This window comes from Pelodiscus sinensis, chromosome 13 (genome assembly GCF_052426305.1).
Source record: "Pelodiscus sinensis isolate ZL-2025 chromosome 13, ASM5242630v1, whole genome shotgun sequence".
Taxonomy (NCBI): domain Eukaryota; kingdom Metazoa; phylum Chordata; order Testudines; family Trionychidae; genus Pelodiscus; species Pelodiscus sinensis.
The window spans coordinates 5,768,526-5,784,062 of record NC_143064.1 but is presented as its reverse complement, the minus strand read 5'-3'; the positions used below and the strand labels follow the sequence as shown (position 1 = coordinate 5,784,062).

The following is a 15,537-nucleotide window of genomic DNA, read 5'->3' as shown; positions in this document are numbered from 1 at the left end:
GAGCTCAATCCACGGGCAAAAGCAGACTACAAATAATCAGATACTGTAGGATGCTGACATCCTGTGAAAGAGATTCATTTTAAAGGAGGGGCAGTGATCACGATGGTAAATGATTCTGTGTAAATCATTGTACAGGTTGGACCTTCCTGGTCTGGTCCGGCACCGTCGGGACCTGACCAGTCCCGAATGAGAGAATTTGCCCGACTAGGCGAGGTCTCCTGCCACCAGCCCCATCGCCCTCTGCTGGCAGGCTACCTCTGCCTTGTCTCACCCTCATCCCCTAATCCTGACTGGACTGCTTGCCCACTGAGCTATCCCTCCCCCCGTTGTGAGGAGACTCTGGCCCTGCGCTGCCGTGGGACACCAGCCTCAGCCCCACACTTCTGAGGGCTGCTGGGGGAGTCTGGCCCCCGCTTCACACTGCCCCATTGCCCCACCCTGGCTGGCTCTCCTGCCCTTGGGCTCCCGGAGCATCTGTGGTCCTGCTAGACCACAGATGTTGCCAGCCCAGAGGATGCTGTTTTTTGGAGGTACAACCTGTCGCTTCTTAAAGTAATAATTTGAACAATGTTCTTCTGAAAGCATGTTAATAGCGTATGACCTAACTGAGCCGGGTGTAAACAGGTCAGTTCTACTGATTTTGCCATTATTTCTGTCCGGGCTGGATTTGGTTCTCTATGCTTCTAAACATTTCCTCCAAAGTGACCAGGTGGAGAACTAGAGGAAAACAGTGATTTCAGATGCTTGCTGGTGGCAATATAATAATTACTGAAAAGGAAATGGAAAGAAATCAGGAATGAAAGGGTACATCGTGCCGTCCTGCACTTTCATTCCTGTTCTTACTAACGCTCTTGTGAACATAGATTCACAGCATACTAAAAAGAAACGACTGAGCGACAGCGTTCGAGTATAATATTTGCTTTTTAATTTTATTCTTGGAAGAGGTGACCTGAAGTCCTCATTGAAGAAGGGGCCTATAACATAGGATCTGACAACCAAAAATGAATCAGAAGATAAAAGTTATGCAGCCATTGTGCTCTTATCTAATCCAGATATGGGCCCAACCTCCAATGTTTTGTGGTGTCTGGATCTAGATTTTTGTTTTGGCCCTTTCAAGCCTGTTTTATCTTTACATAACATGTGAATATTTCGTGTGGGGCCTGATCTGAATTTCCCAACATTTGGGATTGGCTTCCGTTCTTACTGTGAGAAGCCATCTTCTCTTCATTTTAGAACTCACGTTGTATCCGCAGTTTCTTACCTGTGACCTTTAACTGAATTGTTCTTCGTATTAGCTTGCCTTCGAACTTCAGTTCGCAAGTATAATTTCCTCCATCTTCTTCCTGGACTTCTGGTATTAAAAGAGTGTTTCCTTTCTGAATTATGATGCTTCTCCACATTTTTGGCTTACATTCCTGCACAGAAAAATCAGTTGCCTAAATTAGTCAGCTGATAGAGTAAAGCATGCGTGCCAATCTGACTAGACAAACACGTCACACAGATCTTGGTGGAAATACCTTTGCAAAACTGAGGCTTGATTAAACAAATTACTTTACTTTTCAGCATGGTTATCAGATATGGGATCGGATACTAATTCCAGACAGCATGGAGATTTAAATATTCATAGCTTGAAAAACTGGGGATTTATCTGAAGTCTTTTTTATTTATGTGTAAAAAGCTATAGTAAATAAGACTTGCTGTATTACATGGGGTGTGTTTAGACTAGGGAGTAGTCGACTATCTGATAAGCAAATGCTTATCAGAGAGTCAACACTCTAGACATCCCCCTCCCTTTGCTGTCTCTATCAGAAACAGGCAGCAAGGTGGCGGGGGAGGGGGGGAGAAGAAGAGGAGGTGCTTCAAAGGGGCAGCACTGCATGGAGCCTGGGTCCCCAGCTGATCCCGGACTCCACGCGACACTGCCTCTTTGAAACGCTGCGGGGAGCATCGGGCCAGTGGAGGACTGCCCCGCTGGCCCAGTGCTCCCTACAGTGCTCTCACCTTCGAAGTGTGGCAACAGCCATGGGGCTGTTGCTACGCTTCAAAGGTGGAGGCGCCCTTATCGACTAATCGAATAGTCGATGCAAATTGCCAATTAGTCAATTAATCGAAATGTAACATCCCTAGTTTAGCCATCATTTACCCAGGGCCAAGTAGAAAAATTCTCCACTTTTACCATCACAAACCATGGTTCTAGTGATAGATATATCTGTATTTTCCTAAATATATATCCTTGTGTGGGCATATATCTCCATGAAATTTGGCTCCAGGGTGAATCTTAACACATGAGGGTTCAGTGCAGATGTACTTCAAAAGAACAAGAAAATCTGAAGAAAAAAATCCATGTGGCTGGTGCAGTTACAGTGACATGATCTAGGAGACTGGTGTCTGTGGGAGGGGGCAGAAAGGGCCACCTAGAGGAACAGGGAAGGGTACCCCATTGAGCAATTAAAGTTTGGACAGGGAACATGGGGGTGATGCACCTTTCGAGTGCTCCCACAAGTCACCTATGGACACGAGAGCTCATCCCAGGCCCTGACTTGTTGAAGGATGGTCTTGAGCAAGACACTTAATCGACCCTCTGCCTCAGTACCACACTAATTAATGAGGACGGTACTGCCTACCTCACGGGAAGGCTGGGAGGATATTATCTGTGAATGATTAGTCAGTATTTAGATACAACAGTGATATGGGCCCAAGTAAGAACCTAGCAATGCTGCTTCAAATGTGTAGTTTGCATTACAATGTGCCAGAGCTCTCATTTTTGCTAAACATTTGGAGGGACTCAGTGAGGACTGAAACTGGGTTTAAATACACTGTGCCTGACATGCTACATTTTTTCCAAATAAAAATTAATGGCCTGAAAGGGGACGTTGAGCTTCACACCCTACTTCCTTTGAGGCGTTGATGACTTGTAGGTCCCACGGAATTCACCCCACTTGTCACTTGGCCAGACTGGGCCCTCCGTCAATATTTTTAATGTGTGGCCCTGGCAGGAAGGTTTTTAATGGTCTAGTATTGCAGAGTGATTCGGCAATCCCAAAGCATTGCAATGTCTGGTGCCTGATCTGCGTCGGGGCTGCTCTGAAGTATGGTATCATTCCAGGCAGCTAAAGCTGATAAGATGGAATGGTGTTGCTCATTTAATACACATTGGAATCATCGGTGCTAAAGTGTGGACATAGACTGGTGTCTCTCTAGAGGTGCCTCAGGGTGAAATGTTGGTTCTTCTCTCGCTGATTTAATGTCCACTTGGATCAGTCTGCAAAAAGATGGGTTGTTTTTGTCCCCTGTGACTTCCCGTGTTGCCAATCACTCAGTTCAGTTGCCATGGAGCACACACACGTGAGGGTGGGGGGAAAACATTGAGCCGCCTTTGTGTACTGTTAATTCTGGGCCTGAACCAGTCCCCCAGAGTAGGCTAGGGCAGCCTTGGGGCTATTCTAACTTCTATAATTTACTACTGCACCTACAGAGCCAATACCCCACTTGAGGATTACCGGGAAGCAGTAAAATCCAGGCCACACCCTCCTTCCTGGGTCATGAGCTTCGCACCACCTGGAGGGAGACGGAATTGAGTGGGAGCCATTATATCAATTCTATGATGCTGGACAAACTCCCTGCTCTTTGTGGCTATCGATGCCAGCTTTAGGGCCTGCTGGGCCAGTGATCTGGCAAAGAGTAGCCACAGCCCAGCTGAATGAATATGGGTTCTGTTTTGGCTCTGACATGGCCAGCAATAATCAAATGCAGTTAACAGCGAACAGCGTGGCTGTGCTCGTGTATCTGAGCCCATTGAGAAATCATAGAAGTTTCATGTTTTGAGAGTTCCAAATGCCAAAGAAAATGGAATCAATATACAAGTGACAAAGTGGGTTATGTAACTTCCAGCTCTGCCAACTCACACTAGATTCTGGAACCCTCTGCTTTTCATGTATGACGGGTAGCAAAGACTGAGGATCAAACGTTACTCTTTCCAGGACAGATCTTGTGCAGTTCGATTCTCCTATGCAAATTTTGCTCCTAGACAGAGCATGGCCCAATTCAAATTTTGCTCAGAGGGGGGTTGCCCAGGAATCAATTAAACTGAAAATTAAACTGAAATCCAGTCGTGCTCTTGGAATCTAGTTAATAGTTGATGATGTAGGAAATGAACAGAATTCACTGCCCTATCTGCATACACAGAATGTATCTGTGGAGCAAGAAAGTGCCATTTTTGCATAGATAGCTTTCTGAGTTACGTTCAATTTTAGCCCCATTTAAAGGTACTCCAAATTTGAACCTGCTCCAAAGAACAGGATCTAGTTTTATCTTGCTCTGATTAAAAATGACTACAATTCCCAGAATACACCTGGAACTGTATTTGAGTTGGTAATTCCTTTCCATTGCTCTAGAATACAGCAGTAAAAATCCCATATCTCATGATAGCTTCCATGAGAAGATTTTGTTTGAAAAACACCAACGTGATAAGACAAAACAAATCATGTTTCTCTGGTAGGATATAGTTTGACCTATAGAATGATCTAGATCAGGGCTATTCACCACTTGGCTCGCGGGTGGGCTCCTTTGACCATGGTCTCCACTGGGAACATGCTCCACAACAGCACATCAATATAATTATCTTCTGTTGATACGCCTTTTAGTAGTTAAATTCCTGGATTGTCATGGCTCATTAAAATGGTTGTCATATGGGTGGAAATTGGGTAACTATTGCATTTTTTTAATATCAGTGGAACTGACTTTAAATGAGGCCTGTGTGTTGTGTAGTGTTGCCTTAATCTTTCTATTCATGCCCGTCAATGTGAAAGAAGTTATTTGCATATATTTACATATATATTTACATGTATATGCAACCACACTTAAGTTGCTGCCCTCGGCATGTGCTGTATCATTATGGCCTTTGGGCTTTCCGAAGTTTAGTAGACTTGGTCTAGGTGGTGCTTCGTCCTGCCATGAGTACAGGGGACTGATGACCTCTTGAGGTTCCTTCCAGTCCTATGAGTCTATGATTATGCACTTCTAAGAAAGACGGTCATTTCTACTGTAGAAATATGTAGGTATCACTAAAAGTAGGCAGGTAGGTAAGTAGAAGAAACTATGCTTGTATCTCATGGTTGTCTATTCAGAATCGTGCCAAGTGGAGAGGTTTGTAACATTCACTTGTTAATTTATTTAGTACTGTTTACCTCCTTATCCACTTCAACACATTTTCTATTTTTAAATGATTGACAATTTCCCCAAATTTTAGCTAAATTTACATTCGTTTTCCATCGACTACCCAGCATTTCTAACTCTGAACAGGAAGTTCTGGTTATTAGTCTGCCTTCATTCTTCATATGGATTGGCTCACTGCATAGGACTGACACACAAGAAGAAAGGTGAAAAGGAGGGATCACTAAAATGCGCATTTTAAACAAAAAAAATCCCACCTACCCTACAAAAAGTACTCTTCATATTGTGGAGGAAATTATAAACTAGATCTCGCTGTCAGAGAGATGTTAACTCCTTTTAATAATCAGTCCCCAAGCGTACGATTATTTCTTATTTAACCAGGTCATAGACTTTTTCTGGATTTTTTTTTCACTAGTGTTAGTCTCAGTGGGGTAGTTTTAATTCTTCTCTTTATTTGCACATTTCTCCCATGAGTCTGTCGCCCAGAGTCACTGGAATATCTACACTGTTCATTATGGTGCTTCTCTCTTCTTCCTTGAAATTTTTAAGCAGCAGCACCTCAACAACTCTATTTTTTGCAGACTCTTATAACTACTACCTGTCCTTCACCTGTCATTCTAATTGTTTTCATAGCTGTTTTTTCAACAAAGTCAGAGCAAGAAGGTGGGGGGTGGAGGCTGGGTTTTGGGTTCTTCTTTCTAGTTACATCTTTTTTTCTCTCTCTCTCCTCCGGTTTGTTTTTCCATGAGTGTCAATTTATTCTTAAGTCTTGTTCATTCAATCATGTCTTGACACCTGCATTTATCTAAAAAACCCTTAATTCATGTTGTCAAAACAGTTCTGTAGGCCTGACGGTGCTGTGGAAACAGTCACATCGGCATTAACAGCGTAACTCTTTAAAACAGGCTTTTTCGTTAGGATCATTTCTGCTAAAAATGAAACTTACCCCACATTAAGAATAATAATTTTCTCAGACAGCCTTTTTCCTAGTGTGTGTGCGCGCGTGCGTGTGCAGAAACAGAGCTGTGCTTAATTCTCTCAAGGCCATGCTCAAATTGCATTAGGCTCTGTGCAGCTTGATACTATTAACGGACCCTATCCTGTAATCCAAGGATGGGCAAAGGCTTCTCAGTGGTCTGGACCCGGCCTGCCTAAGGCTTTGATTCGGCCCGCGTGGCAGTTCCAGGCCCCACTCCCAGCGCGTTGCCTGGGAGACCGAGATGCGTGAGCCCTTTTCACTGCATTGCCTGGCAGCCGGGGGGAAGGCGCGAGCCCTATAAACAGAAGCAGTTAAAAGGGCTCCTGCATCTCCGGCTCCCAGGCAATGCACTAGCAGCGAAGCCAAAAGCAGTGGGCCCTTTAAATAGCAGGAATTGAAAGGGCTTGCAGCTCCCGTCCCCCGCTAATGTGATTCCTGGAAGCCGCAGGGGTGGAGCTAGCCCTTTCAGATCCTGCTATTTAAAGGCTCCTCCCCTTCTGTCTGAGGCTCCTCCCCCTCCATCTGAGGCCCCGCCCCTTATGGGGCAGCCCGTGAGCACTTCAAAAATGGTTGAAGTGACCCTCATTCAAAAAGTACTGCCCACCTGTGCTGTAATCCCTCCAGGTATATGGCTCCTATTGAGGTCAACGAGAAGTCTGCTCGTGGCAAGTTTGTGGCATCGGATCTACCGTCTCATGGGAGACCAGTGGCCACAAGCCCCAATTCCTTGAACCTGGCAGGTTCTCTAATGAGCACAGGTTTATCTGGTGGACATGTATCCAGCTCTCCTTAAGCAAAGGGAAGAGGAAAAATCCTGGGAGGCCACCTTAGCTTGGTTTGGCTCTCTGAACAGTGGCTCCCTAGCTGTGGGTTGGAAGTGGGTCGCATCCCCATTGTAATGGGGGTCACCAGGGCTGGCTTACACTTGCTGAGGCTCAGGGTGGAAGCCCAAGCCCCACTTCCTGGGGCCAAAACCAGAGAGCTTCCGCCCCAGGGTGGCAATGCCCTGGTTATAACCCCTCTTCCGAGGGCTGAAGTGGGTGGGCTTCAAGTTTGGCCTCCCCCTCACACAGTGGTGGGGCTTGGTCTTTGCCCCTCTCCTCCTGGGGGCCACGAGGTGTGGATGGGCTCAGGCTTCTGTCCCTCCTCCTGGGATCAAGGGGTAATGTTTGCTGTGAGACGGGGGCTGCAATGGAATGACGTTAGAGAACCCCTGGGTTGTCATCGTTCTAGTGTGGAAAACAGCCACTGATGGAGGGGCAACAGGGACAGTTGCCCCGGGGTCCAATGGTTCAAAAGTGCGAGGGGCTCTGGCTGCCACTGACACTATCACCAAAGGAGTGGCAGCGGCGGGAGCCCCAGACCCATTAAATCATGGCTGGAGCACTGCACTGCATTCCCCAGGAGGCTCTGAGGGGCTGGAGGGGTGCATTCTAGGGGGTTGCCAAGAGCTGGTTGACACAGCCCTGCCCCTTCCATGAGCATGGTGCTGCCCTGCCACCCACTCCCTGGAAAGTACAGCCATAACTAGAGAGGCTGACAAACTATTCAGGACAGTGCCTACCTGGATCTAAAGCAGATTGACCGTACGTGTGTGGGTGTATACCCATACTGTGTCTACACTGAGCCACTTATTCCGGAAAAGCAGCCGCTTTTCCGGAATAAGCTGCGAGCTGTCTACACTGGCCCCTTGAATTTCCGGAAAAGCACTGACGATCTACTGTAAAATTGTCAGTGTTTTTCCGGAAAAACTATGCTGCTCCCGCTCGGGCAAAAGTCCTTTTCCGGAAAAACTGTTCCAGAAAAGGGCCAATGGAGACAGCACAATAGTCTTTCCCTCAAAAAAGCCCCGATCGCGAAAATGACGATCGGGGCTTTTTTGCGGAAAAGCGCGTCTACATTGGCCACTGACGCTTTTCTGGAAAAAGGGCTTTTCCGGAAAAGCATCCTGCCAATGTAGACGCTCTTTTTCCAGAAATACTTATAATGGAAAACTGTTCCGTTTTAAGCATTTCCGGAAAAAGGTGCCAGTGTAGACATAGCCATAGTGAGCCCAGTCTTGACCCTTTACCTGGCTTGACCCTTTCAATCTGTCTCTCCGTCGGAACTAACACAGCCTCTTCAGAAACGTAGGCTACGTCTAGACCGAAAAGGTAAGTCAGAAAAAGATACACAAATTGAGAAGCACAATTTGCGTCTCTTTTCCCGCTTTTCTGTCGAAACCTTTTATTTCGACACATCGCTTCTTCCTCGTAGAACATGGTTTACAGGGATGGCGTTGCTTTTCTGGGATACCGAGCTGGTGCCACAGTCTAAATAATAATTAGGAAGAAAACTATTCTGAAGTCAACAGGATGCACCAGAGACACAAGCCTTGTCTAGAATCTGGCCCTAGACATTTCTTTAGGGTGATCAAAGTGTCTATTACCGCTAGTCCCATAACTCTCTTGGGAGTATTTTTCAGAAAGCTTTGCTGCAAATGAGTGGGAAGGCATAACCAGTCTGTAACAGAGTAACACACACCTCTAGCATGTGCACACTGGCCAAGTACATGTGCCTGCACTCTCCGATACGAGGGATCTTTGGGGACTCAGCCCTCCGGCCGAGTCATACACACCACCTGTGTGCATCACAGTCAACAAACCCCTTCCAGGATACATCTAGCATGAGCCCTTCTCAGTGCCCCCAATAGTGTCTTACAGTTTGTTACCACTGGAAGTGAGGGGTGTCCCCACAGCTTCCTCCCTGGAGGCAGCGTCCTCGCCTTATGTCAAAGCCCCAGCATAGTCCTCTGTCCTGCAACTCCTTTTATATGGCCTTCCTTGCCCCTGATTGGTTGCTTCCCTTGCCGCCACTCTAGCCTGCTTGGAGGACCTCAATATTGCTTTTCTGGGGAGGGGTATGGCAAAGCAACAAGCCTCCAGCTCTGATATTAACACTGAAATTCCAAATAACTGAACCCTTCTGACTTGTTTCTAGATGATGTATGCGGGGTCTAAGAAGTGAAGATTCTGCCATCTAAGCTCTCATTGTTAGCACACTTATTAAATGACACTTATCATTAAGTATGAATAAGGAGGAGTACAGCGTACGGTATTCCAACAATGCCTCTCTTTCTTAGCAAAGCAGACTAAAAATTCATTTTGCTTGTCTTGCGGCTGTACTGTTATCTTCAAAATGCAATGTCATTTCTGGTCAATTTCATCATTGTGACAACTCAGTCAGCTGTCAGGCTGAAAGTTGGTGCCATACAATCCATGTGTTGGACACAGCCGACAGGTACATGTGTGAAGGGAAAAGAAATGAAAGTTCTGTTCCCGTTTCCGACCAGTACAATTCCTCACTGATTTTGGTTCGCACTTTCCTGGCATTCATTTTTCTGGAGTGTTTTAATATCAGCTGGGCTTGCTGGGTGCTACGGATGATATCTGTCAGATAATTTCAGCAATGCAAACTCACACAATGATAATGAGTTCTTCAGTGTTTTCCTATTCAGCGGGTACATGAATAGGACACGAGACACTTATGGCCATGCACTTTCTTTCCTGTAAAATGTCATATTTTACCGAATATGCATATTTCTTGTGTATGCAGCTCTAAGCAGATCTGCCCATATAATGAGGGGGAGGAAGCTTTCATGGCTTTTATATGAGATATAGTGCATGTTTTGTCAGTGTGAACTAGACGATTCAAGACTCTTGTAAAAACATAAATAGAAGGACAGCTTTGATTTTTTGCTATTTTCTGACACACCAAGCTGCCTGTGTGTGTCTTGGCAGGTCAAAATTCAGCCACTCTCAACATGTATTAACAAAATAATGAGTGGTCCTGTAGCACCTTAGGGTACGTCTACACTACAACGTTAATTCGAACTAACTTAGTTCAAATTAGTTAATTCGAACTAAGCTAATTCGAACTAATGCATCTAGAACTAAAAACTAGTTCGAATTAGCGTCCGTTAGTTCGAATTAACTTTGTAGTGTAGACATACCCTTAGAGACTAACAAAGAAATATATACAGTATCATGGGCTTTCGTGGGCAAAACCTACTTCCTCAGATGAGCAGAGTGTCAAAGTGGGTTTTCATAGAATCACAGAGCTGGAAGAGACCTCAGGAGGTCATCAAGTCCAGCCACCTGCCCAAAGCAGGACCGATCCCAACTCCATCAACCCAGACAGGGCTTTGTCAAGCTGAGACTTAAAAACTTCTAGGGATGGAGATTCTACCCCCTCCCTAGGGAACCCATTCCAGTGCTTCCCCACCCTCCTAGTGAAATAGTTTTTCCTAATATCCAACCTAGACCTCCCCCACTGTAACTTGAGACTATTGCTCCTTGTTCTACCACTTGCCACCACTGAGAACAGCCTCTCTCCATCCTCTTTGGACCCTCTCCCCCCTTCAGGAAGATGAAGGCTGCTCTCAAATCCCCCATCACTCTTCTCTTCAGACTAAACAAACTCAAATCCCTCAGTCTCTCCTCATAGGTCATGTGCTCCAGCCCACGAAAAGCTCAAGGAACGATATATATATATAGTTGGTCTCTACGGTGCTACAGGACTACTTGTTGTTTCCTTAACGTCACAGACTAACACAGCGACCCCTCTACATGGTGATACTGATGCCATGTAAAACGGTGTTGTTTCCAGTTGGGTTGACTCAAATATTCAGAGATGGCTGAATTCTTCCAATGCAGAAACTGTGGTGGGGGTGGGTGGGCTAGGGAGGCTGTGGAACATTTGATCTGCTATTCCAATTATTAGCGGAGGGTCTTTTGAGTTTCCTTACAATGGAGCGCACCCTTCACAGATGTGGAACTGCTGTGGGTCAGGGTAATTTTACCGCCACACAAAAAAAATTCTGGGCCTCAACACCGTTGGGCTTTGGCTGGTCATTCAGAGCAATCACATATCCCTTGATGCACAAAAAAAGTCGATAACTGAATGCATGACTGAAAACAATGAAAGTCATTTTATAAATTTAAAAAAATGCTCATTAGATGGTGATATTTACCTTGTACCATACTACTTCTGGCTCTTGAGTGGACGTCTTATAATCCTCAATGTCGGGGCAGGAGATTATCTTCCTTTTAGTGACTTCTGATTTCTCCAAATACCGGATCTGGCTGTTATAGCAAAGCCCAGACTCATTCTCAGCCACTGTCAAGGACATTGACACCTTCATGCAATAGGTGGAGTTCCTGCAAAAACAGAGCAGAGTCTCACATGGATATGTTACCAGGCCGGTTTCAAGAGCATAGGCATTTCCATCATGATCTCACCTACAGGAATCAGGAGCACACTCAAATCACTGTAAGGTTGCGCCATTCAGGCATTAAGAAAATATTTAAACAGATGCAAATTAAAGATGAAGCATCACACAGAGCTTACATTCGCTAGTGCAATTTGTTTTGTCTAGCTCAGTGACACAATTGTAGTCATCCTCTTTATCAGATAGGAGAAGAATACTCAACCCCAAGAACTCATTTTACTACACCAACAGGAGTTACTATGGGTACATCTGCACTTCTGAGGCAGATCGAAGCTGCCGCTGTCGATCTGCCAGGATTCAAATTAGCGGTCGAATTAAGACAGCAAATTTGAAGTGAGTGGGGTGCTTTAGTCAATGCTGGTAACCCTGCTTTCACGAGAAGTAAGGGAAGTCAGAGGAAGAGTGTTCTGCCTTCAACTTACTGCTGTGCAGACAGCACCAAAAGTTGAGTTACGCTACTTTGACTTCAGCAACGCAATTAATGTAGCTGAAGTTGCGCAGCTTAATCCGACTTTGTCCAGCAGCGTATGCTATCAACTAGAGGAAGGGGCGTATATGTAGAAATACACTAAAGAAGTTTCACAGCATCATTGTGCAGAGACCCTCGAAAGAAATCCCATTGCATTTGAGCTCCTTCGATGGCAAAGCTGCAGGACCGCATGTTTTGGAGTGAAGGGGTTTATATATTTATTATCGGCAATCACCTCCCCGCTGAACAACAGCACAGCCTCAACGGTCGGTGGACAAGCATACCCTTACAACTGAAGGACACACTCATCAGCTCATCCCCTTTGAAGTAGCATTCACTGGCACAGCTCTGATAGATAACAGACACCACCTGCTCCCGCTCTTCCTCTCCCCCGCCCTCTGCCGACAGGTGACTCCAACCTAGAAGACAGTGGCTTATACCGAAAGAGGGGGATGCAATTTGCACTCCTCTGAGTCAGTTGCACTAAATCATGCACAGCATGCAGGAATAAACCTTTCCACTGAAGGAATGCTTGGTGAAAGCCTATGGCAGGAGGTCAGACTGGCCAGAGAAAGTGATCCCTTCTGGCATTAAATCTAGGAACCTATAATCAGTGAATCTAAAATCACACGTTTCTCAGTGCCCACACAAACAGCGAGGGTGAAGTCCAGGAAGGAGTGCAGGTGTTAAATCCCAATTTTTTTGCTTTTCCTGCTGTCAATCCAGAATAAATTTTAATGACCCAGCTACATACTTCCTGAATGTGAAAAATATGGGGTTAAAACAGAACTGTTTACAGACTCACAACTCTAACAGAGTTAGCAGCTACCACAACAACTCCTGCGGGTGTTTATCAGGGTGTTACTGTCAAGCATTTGCAGTTTGTGCAAGGCTGTCGCAACTCAGACTGCCAGATTCTGGTTTTCATTAGATCGGATGGGAAACACAGTCCTTTAAGAGCAGACTCCAAAGTACCAGAGAGCTCTGTTTCCCATCATGCATCACATTGTCACTTTAAGTTTTCAGGAATCAAAGAGGTCTGAGGCAACACGGATACACTGGCTGGCTTCAATGTCACGAGCAGTCCTGGAGAGTTCCCACTGAAGATAGGACTCCTGTACTCTTCTGCGGCTATTGTGTTTCAGATTGTTTTACCAGGTACAAAACAGAGGGCTCACGGCAAGTACATTTTGCCCCATGCACCTGGAAAATAATACGTCAGCCAAGTGGTCAAAGCTCCAGCACTAACATCCTCAGCATCCTTAAATTAGACTTATGACAAAGTTGAAGTGAAAAGGACAAATACCAGTTTATCCCTGTGTTAATCTTTTGTCGCATCTCATCATGGCAATAACATGTCACATACGTCATGTATGTGGAGTCTGCAGCTAGAAACATACTAAAGAAGTGTGTCTGTGTTTTCCCTCCTAGAGGGACTTTTAAATTGCTGTTGTTATGGGTGACAGGGAGGGATCATGTGAGAATTGTTGTGATCCCTCCCTCTGGAGCATCTGATATTGTGATCCCTCCCTCTGGAGCATCTGATATTGGCCAGTCGGCAGACAGGGTACAGGGCTGAATGGACCTTTGGTCTGACCCAGTCTGGCCGTTCTTATGTTCTTTGTTGTTTTAGTTAAAGTATAGTTATCGGAACCAACAAATAATCTTTTTGGGGCAGGTTCTGAAAACCTTAGACTTAACAGCACAAATCCATTTTCTCCTAAAACACTTGGGCGTTTTTGAAAACCTCACACTTTGCTCCTTGCATAGGGGGAAAAACTTCAGCTTTAAAGAGATTTTAAGTGTATTGTGACAGAGTACTAAAAACCCGCACAGCAGCAGTGAATGCACTTTACAACTGACGCATGTATATAATCAGCAACATTAAGCACTCGGTAATTACTAACTTACCTGGATGATTACACATATCCCTGATTACAAGACAGGTCACATACCCAGTAGAAATGATCAGGGCTCATAAAGATAATGACTTTGGGAGTGTTAGTCATTGTTTGGTATAATTTAATAGTGCTGTATTTTCTGCTAACAAGCTTTCATTATTTAGATTGCATTTTGAACAGGGCCTGAGGCGAGATCTATTTCAAATGCTTACACCCTAAAAATGTTACATTCCTTCCACTAGGTACAATTAGACTGAGCAGAGTTGAGGAATTTGACTGCCTGGTGAGCAACATCACTTAAAAAAAGTAGAAACTCTGCCAGGATATTCAAGCTTAGGATAAATAAGGGCTTACTTAGCCATCTATAACAGGGTTGAGAACTGGATGGACTGTCTTCTACTGGCTGCATTTGACTGGGTCTCTTTTCCTTGAGGATATCTGTAGAGTGGTCTGTGTTATCCTGATATGTATTACCTTCCTTTTCCCTCTTTAAAAATAATGGTCCATCTTATTACTTTGTGTTAGAGAAAGGAGGAACTTCTTTATTGTCATGCTATTGTACTAGAAGATGGTTTGATTATACAAGGTCCCATGCATGGAGAGAACAGGAAAGAAAGGTTATGTAAAAGGAGTAAACAGGAGAGGAAAGTACTTACAAAGAGCACAGAAAAGTAACCAAAAAAAATCACTATTTTGGAGTTGCTCTAGCTGATGAGTGAAATTGACAAAATAATTTGTTTTCCACGGTGGATGGGGAGCTTGCTAGACGAAGGTTTGTAGACGTGACCTTGAAAATAGATTAGTTTAGTGGTGAGTTTGCAAAGTCAGTAGAAACAATTGTTGATGAAGTACAACTCAAATGATCTTAGACCTTAACGGGATTTCAGAGCACGCATTTAATAGACAAAAGGTAGGCTCAGCATAGAGAACACGTTTGGTAGAAAATAAACTGGAGACCTTGAAAACACAGCTTCTAAAGCATTTTCGCTTCTTAAATGGTCTCAAGCTGGGACCATTGGGTTGATCTCCATGGGTTTCAGGTTCTTAAAAAAGAGGGAGCACTCGTAACAAGAAAGGGGAGAACGGGAGGGGACGGTTTTTGCAAGGAGAAAGGATTTGAAATTCTCAAGATACTGCCACCAGAGGTTGGGATTCCCCATCTCAAAGTACTACTGTAAAATGTGTCTGCTCTCTAGACTGGAGAAGTGAAGAGCTCAACAGTTTTGCTTTGCAGGACTTTATGAAACTATTTTATCATGGAATCTGGGTCTTTACAATCCTCACGCCAGCCAAATTTTGCCTAGAAGTATGGATTCAGAATCCAAAAGAAAAACATGGTCAAAACAGAAACGGTGGTGGATTAGTTACTGGGCCCTGAATCCAGGGGCCCAGCTGATTGGAGGGAAGGAGAGGGTACAAAAAACTGGAAGCCCCATATCCCAACCCACAGAAGCAGGAGGATGGGTGGAGTAGGGCAAAGAGTATTCATGGGAGCTGCGCCTATTAAAGAATTTAAGAATCAGGCTTCTAACGGAATGTCGCTGGCTTCTATTAAATCTATGGCCCATCCATTGGGTCATTGCAACACTAATAGCATGTAGAGGCCGTCAAACCTCCCGAGTCCATTCCTTCGAATGGATCTCTGTAACTTGGGAACTCATGCGCTCCAGCTCATCTGAGGAAGTGGGTTTAGCCAACTAAAGCTCATGATATATATTTTAGTTAGTCTCTAAGGCACCAGAGGACC

The 15,537-nt window shown here is 44.9% G+C and overlaps 1 protein-coding gene across 1 annotated transcript in view; it reads right to left on the bottom strand.

The window, feature by feature from the left end:
* Nucleotides 1–15,537, bottom strand: part of IL1RAPL2 (interleukin 1 receptor accessory protein like 2) — a 672,068-nt gene that overhangs the window by 291,070 nt on the left and 365,461 nt on the right. The window contains exons 4-5 of the mRNA XM_006127932.5: nucleotides 11,163–11,349; nucleotides 1,262–1,415 (exon numbers count right to left, since the gene is read on the bottom strand). Of these exons, the coding sequence (XP_006127994.2) occupies nucleotides 1,262–1,415; nucleotides 11,163–11,349 (341 nt within the window). The remainder of the gene's footprint in view (nucleotides 1–1,261; nucleotides 1,416–11,162; nucleotides 11,350–15,537) is intronic.